Source organism: Daphnia magna, linkage group LG2 (assembly GCF_020631705.1).
Source record: "Daphnia magna isolate NIES linkage group LG2, ASM2063170v1.1, whole genome shotgun sequence".
Taxonomy (NCBI): Eukaryota; Metazoa; Arthropoda; class Branchiopoda; order Diplostraca; family Daphniidae; genus Daphnia; species Daphnia magna.
Genome location: NC_059183.1, coordinates 16,509,192 through 16,514,833, shown reverse-complemented (window position 1 = coordinate 16,514,833; position 5,642 = coordinate 16,509,192). Strand labels below are relative to the sequence as shown.

Sequence of the window (5,642 nt, the reverse complement as noted above, 5' to 3'; positions counted from 1 at the left end):
ATAAAGATTGGAGGAGAACCAAACCACAGATGGTAAGAACATTTGAACATGCCAGGCATGCCAATGTATGCCCAGGCAGCATCAGTCTCACCTGTCTGTGCACATATTCATTGTTCAATAACAGGTGATATTTGTGAGTCGTGACGTATTACGACAATCCGACAATTGCATAATGGAGGCAATGAATTACGTTGAAATGTTTATTTGGTTGCATGCATGCTGAAGCCCTAAAATTATTAAGTTTGGCATATCTGTCTGCGAGAGTCGGTAAAATGCACAAATCTGTTTTTATAGAAACCAGATTAAAAGTGTGCATTTCAGGCAATGCACACCTCTTGCTATTTACGAATAACAACAAAGCTAACTAGATTAGTTTAAATACCCAGTCTCCCCTTCTTTGGTAAAAGAATTAAGCAAAAACACAACTGATGAATGTTGTGACAAGCAATTTATTTTTCGTACACTTCAGTATTCATACCAACGAAAAATGAAAACATTTGGGTTTCGGTTTCTATTCTCTTTATGCGTTGTCACGCTCTCTATTGATAATCAAACAAGAGTTCCAAGAAAACGCTATAATGTCGAGCCAAACATGAAATTTTAAATATAAATGGTAAAAAAAGAGAGGGGGGGGGGTTTACTATGAAGAGGGAGTGGCGGATAATCAACATGAGGCACAGTAACTTCTAGGTAGTCTTCAAATATGCGTCATCATAATCCCAGCGAGGCTAAAATATCACACAAAAGAAAACAGCTATAAGCCTCTTTAACATACACAATAGACATATACGATGTCGACAGCAGAAGACCCCATGCGCACGTAATAATCGCGTCAAAGCAGGTGGGGGTGCATGAATGCCTGTTTTGCTAGACGGTTGCGCGAACGCCGATACTCGGGAAGAGGACAATCTTTGTCCAACTCGGCTCGTGTCAGGAGCAATCTGCTCGAGGGCAGACCCTTTCCCTAACCGAAACAATTAGTGACGTTGTTCATTTGTTTTTTTGTGTGTGGCAAAAGCAACGCCCACCGTCTAGGGAGATCTGCATTCGACGTAAGTGAAGTCACGAACACGGTGACTGAGATTGGCAGGTTATCCATCGCTTTTATTTTACTGACTGACGAATCTTCTGAACGTGGCACGAGACAGCAACGTCGACGTTGAAAATCCCTCATGCTCTTGAACGTTTGCTGTGAGTATACCGTTTTCTTTCCCTTATTATTTGACAGTTCTGTCCCCAACTGCACGCTGTCAAAATGGAACGTGAGAAACCATTATGGCGGCTGGCTGGTGGTGTTACTTGTTTGCTTTCAATTTCTCTTTTGCTATTGAAGATGAGAAGCTTTGTCCTTAATTGACAAGTGCACTTTTTTGCATATTTTCTGAGCAAATTCTTCTACTTCAGTATCTAAAGATCAATCTCGATTCCCTTTGGAATCTTATCTGCTACAGACGTAATGAATAGAAGCACAACAGTTGGGCTATTCCCTTTCTTTTTCGTTGAAAATAATCGTCGCATATACATGTCCTTGATAATAGTCAATAATGTCGGGTCAAATTGCCATAATCGAAGGTTTATGTATCACACCAGATGGAGACCAAATCCATTGAGACTGAGAACAAGAGTGAAGGTGAAGAACAACAATTGTCGCCAACCAAACCGACCCAACAACAGCAAGAGGCCGGCATACGTAGTCCACTTGGTTTTTTGAAGAAGCGCGTCAAGTCCGGCAGTGGCAAAAAGAGACGTGGTAGTGGTCATTCCGAAGGCGATTGCGAGTCTGTTAGCACGATCGACGAGGAACGTTCCGACAAGGTAATTGCATCACCGTCGTCAACGGCCGCCAGTCGTCGTCTTTCCCTCGACTCGGTATCAACGTCGCAACCGATCCAGAATCTGAACAGCAAGGAGAGACCTCGACAGTATCGAGGCATTGCCAAGGTTTTTCACGATTTGAAATATCGCTCTCGAGTTCGTAAAAGTCATTCAGCTCCACCCGCCGGTATGGATAATACCAAAGTATCGAGTCCAGTTTCGGTTGCAACAGTCGATGATGATTCGTTCTCTTCGTACGCGACGGCCATGGGAGCCCACAGTTCGGGCTATTCTACGCCGTTGTTGTCGTCCAATTTGGGCAGTCCAGAAACATCTTTGACAGAGAGTTTTGTCGAAGAAGACGAAGAACAGGCTGATGATACAACTACAGTGGAAGAGTCTCATAGTCCAGCTCAGGTAATTTTCAACCCGTTTGGTGCTTTACCCTTGCCACCCAATATTTCGCGCTTGGTATGCGGCGTTTATATTGTAGGTCCCACTCTTCGTCGCATAGATGTAGCTGATCCTTCTGCTTTGCCTAATTTACTGGGATCTCAGGTTGCTGCTGTTCAGTTGGTCAGTCCACCGTCTGAACCTGCCTCACCTTCTGCTACAATGGCCTCTTCTGAAACCTTAGCGGTGTCGATTCCCAAAGCTTCTAGTCTTGAAACAGAACCCGTAGACGTTGATGAAACCCTAGCAAGTCCCTGTAGCACTATCAACAAGCCTGAGTATCACCAACATAAAGAAGAAGAAGAAGAAGAAGCCCCTCCCGTTTCTACGGTGGCGTCTTCCGCCGGCGTTTCTACTTCCTCTTCTTCGCCTGCCATTTCCCGCCCAGCAGAGGTCACCACTTCGACTACCACGACGACGGCTGGTCAAAGGTCGAGAATACCACTTTTGTCGCAACATCGTTCCTCTGTTCCTTGCACGTCAACCATCCAAGAGCCAGCCGGTTCATTGAAAGCTCAACAGCCGGAACGATCTTCATCGAATAGCGAATTTCGATTCTGTTTCAGCGAATACGTAAACGGAGAAGCGACCATGTCGCCAACTAAAGGATTAATCCGTTCTCTGCCTATCGATCCCAAGCCGGAAACACCTAACAATACGGTACGTTTTGTTTCTATCCTTAGCCATTTTGGCTGATTCCGCGTAATTTTTTTTTAAAGCCTGAACGTAGGCCAAATGTGTAGCTGCCCCATCATTGGGAAAATTTGTTAGTTTTTTTCTTTTCGTTCGATATGCTTTTAACTGATAGAAAAGAGTCTATAGGGGGCCATGGGGCTCTAGGGAGAGAGATATGCATCTGTAGTCTTTCTCTGGAATCTCTCGACAGACATTGGTTTTTGTTGAAAGGGTGACGACAAGGACGCCTCTAGCCACTTTCTATTTGTTGCGTTTGACTTAGATTTGGTCCCAAAATGTTGTTTTTTCCTCGGAAAAAGAAAGGAAAGACCTTCATTTGCTCGCAGGATTTTGAAGCGGACTGTCTGTCAATTCTCCCGCTCTTTCTAATCTTGTTATCTTCTCACCGATCCGTGTGGTGCCTTTTCGAAGCTTTTCAGTTAGTAACGAGCCGGTTGTGAGACTAATCGCATGTGTCGCCAGCCCCTTCAACGTAACCTTTGCCCGTCTTTTCGAAAGAGAACGTTTCAACGTTGGTGCAATTCAATGTCTTCGAAAAAATCTTAAACCAACGCCTACAAGTGAACCAATAGCGAATAGTTTAGTTGATTAACTTCACGGATCAAAATTCACGTTTGCCCAGCAGCGAGTTTCTTGATTTTGACCGGCAGACCAAACTTGTTGTGTTGGGGGAAAGATCAAAAAAGGATGTCCACCACCAGAGCAGTTGTATCGCCAGTACGTCGGCCATCGAGCAAAGTAAAGTTTCCAAATGCAAAACAATAGTTTGCTTGTATTTTGAATGACGTTCAGTTTGAACCCGACCCCAGATGGGAACAAACAAAGGAAGCGATTGTTTGTCTCGGTATCTTATCGGACCGTTGTGTTCGTGTTGTTACGTTTTAGCTTTTGTGAACGTGGCAGCAAGCACGAAAGAGATTTCAACGTTTTTACGGACGTCATTACCTTTGCCAGCTTTCTCTTTTGTCCGCTGAACTCCATCTGTTTTAATTCACGTGCATAAAGTTGTGTCCGCTGTCACGATGTTTTCCTGTTCTATATTTTTAATTTCATTCATTTTTTTGTAAATCACCCTTGCATGTAAATTAGGCGGCTCATGATGCCAACGGCTATCCGAAGAATGAACACTTGTACAAAGTGCTGGTCATCGGAGAACTGGGAACGGGCAAAACATCAATTATCAAACGCTATGTTCATCAATTTTTCTCGCAACATTATCGAGCCACCATCGGCGTTGATTTTGCCCTTAAGGTCGTTCATTGGGACCAGAGCACCGTCATTCGCCTTCAATTGTGGGATATTGCCGGTATGTCCCCCCTTTCAGTTTCCATTTGCATGTATCGCTCAGCTCTTGTTTTGGAACAATCAGGTCAAGAAAGATTTGGTAACATGACCAGAGTTTACTACAAAGAGGCTGTTGGAGCATTTATCGTTTTTGACGTCACACGAAGTAGCACGTTCGAGTCGGTAGCCAAATGGAAACAAGATCTTGACACAAAAGTTCAGTTACCTGATGGAAGTCCCATTCCGTGCGTTCTCCTCGCTAACAAGGTACGCTAGGCTACACTAAACATCTGCAGAATTTTTGAATTAATCGATTTATTGCACTGAATAGTGTGATCAGCCGAAAGAAGGTATCGCAGCCAGTTCAGCCAAAATGGATGAATACTGCAAGGAAAAAGGCTTTGCTGGATGGTTTGAAACCTCAGCCAAAGATAATATCAATATCGACGACGCGGCGAAATTCCTCGTTGGCACGGTAAATACACTTACGAATTCATCATTTAAGATTTCTTTTTTTGCATTGACTTTTTTCGTTTAGATCTTACAAAACGATCAGTGGAGTACCAGCATCAAAGAAGAGGACTCTGACAAGCTGGATCTAAATGGCAAAGGAGGAACTGTCGGTGTCGATAAAAAGAACAATTGCTGTTGATTTCTCACGCCCTTTTTCACGAGCGTGTACTCTTTGCGTGCCCTATTGAGAGACTTGCGCCATTTCGTGTCAAGTGAAAAGCCTATACCGTTTGAGTTTCCTCGATTTCTCTTTTTCGCTAGTGGGGTATTTCCGGCTCTTTCCGGTTTTTTAATAATTATGTCGGGACATTGCGCCACTTTGAGGGATTGGGAGGGAAAAAGTTAAAGAAATGGCAAAAAGGGGGAAATGTGGGACTGTGTTCTGCTACTCTCCTAAAAAAAAATTATCCGTGTTTTATGCAGTTCTATAATTATGCTTTACGTTAAGTGAGCGCGCATCGACTATTTTACTAGTCCCTTGCCGGTTTATTTTTGTCTTGAAATGTTTCTTATATATCATAGTATTCCCTAAATGTGTCCATTTAATTTTCTCCAAAATCATCCAACTCAACCAATGGATCTGAATTCTGTGTTGATGGAGTACAACATCGCGGCAGCCATTGGCCACATTTTCTCTATTAATATCAGAGTAAAAAGTATATTCTCGCTAATCTGAGTTTTTAATGCAAATTTTTTTCGCGGTGTCTATTAATTTCAGCTTTTCTTTCTCTGTTTGGTTGGCATCCGCAAATGACGTCACTTTTCACGCTCGTCTTTATGCGAGTCTTGTGTATCTGCGCATCATCATATCATACGAAAGATGAATACATTATATTAAGCAAATAGAATCGATTCGTCTACTTGCTTTTTCTAACGTAAAG

The 5,642-nt window shown here is 43.1% G+C and overlaps 1 protein-coding gene across 3 annotated transcripts; it reads left to right on the top strand.

Moving 5' to 3' along the window:
• The first annotated feature begins 912 nt into the window (after positions 1-912).
• Positions 913-5,609, top strand: LOC116916542 (uncharacterized protein DDB_G0271670). Of its 3 annotated transcripts, XM_032921798.2 has the most exons (7): positions 917-1,191; positions 1,591-2,232; positions 2,374-2,928; positions 4,054-4,270; positions 4,334-4,515; positions 4,580-4,723; positions 4,787-5,609. In XM_032921798.2, the coding sequence occupies exons 2-7, from the start codon at positions 1,591-1,593 to the stop codon at positions 4,898-4,900; spliced, it is 1,854 nt and encodes a 617-aa protein (XP_032777689.2). In that variant the 5' UTR covers positions 917-1,191; the 3' UTR covers positions 4,901-5,609. The 3 variants fall into 3 exon arrangements, with proteins under 3 accessions (XP_032777688.2, XP_032777687.2, XP_032777689.2); XM_032921797.2 differs by having other exon boundaries at positions 913-1,191; positions 1,573-2,928; XM_032921796.2 differs by having other exon boundaries at positions 914-1,191; positions 1,591-2,928.
• Positions 5,610-5,642: the final 33 nt, after the last annotated feature.

Coding starts and splice junctions, on each gene's coding strand:
- LOC116916542 (XM_032921797.2), top strand. CDS start 1,591: ATGGAGACCAAATCCATTGAGACTGAGAACAAGAGTGAAGGTGAAGAA. Junction 4,271..4,333: donor TCAATTGTGGGATATTGCCG/GTATGTCCCCCC, acceptor TGGAACAATCAG/GTCAAGAAAGATTTGGTAAC. Junction 4,724..4,786: donor CGAAATTCCTCGTTGGCACG/GTAAATACACTT, acceptor TTTTTCGTTTAG/ATCTTACAAAACGATCAGTG.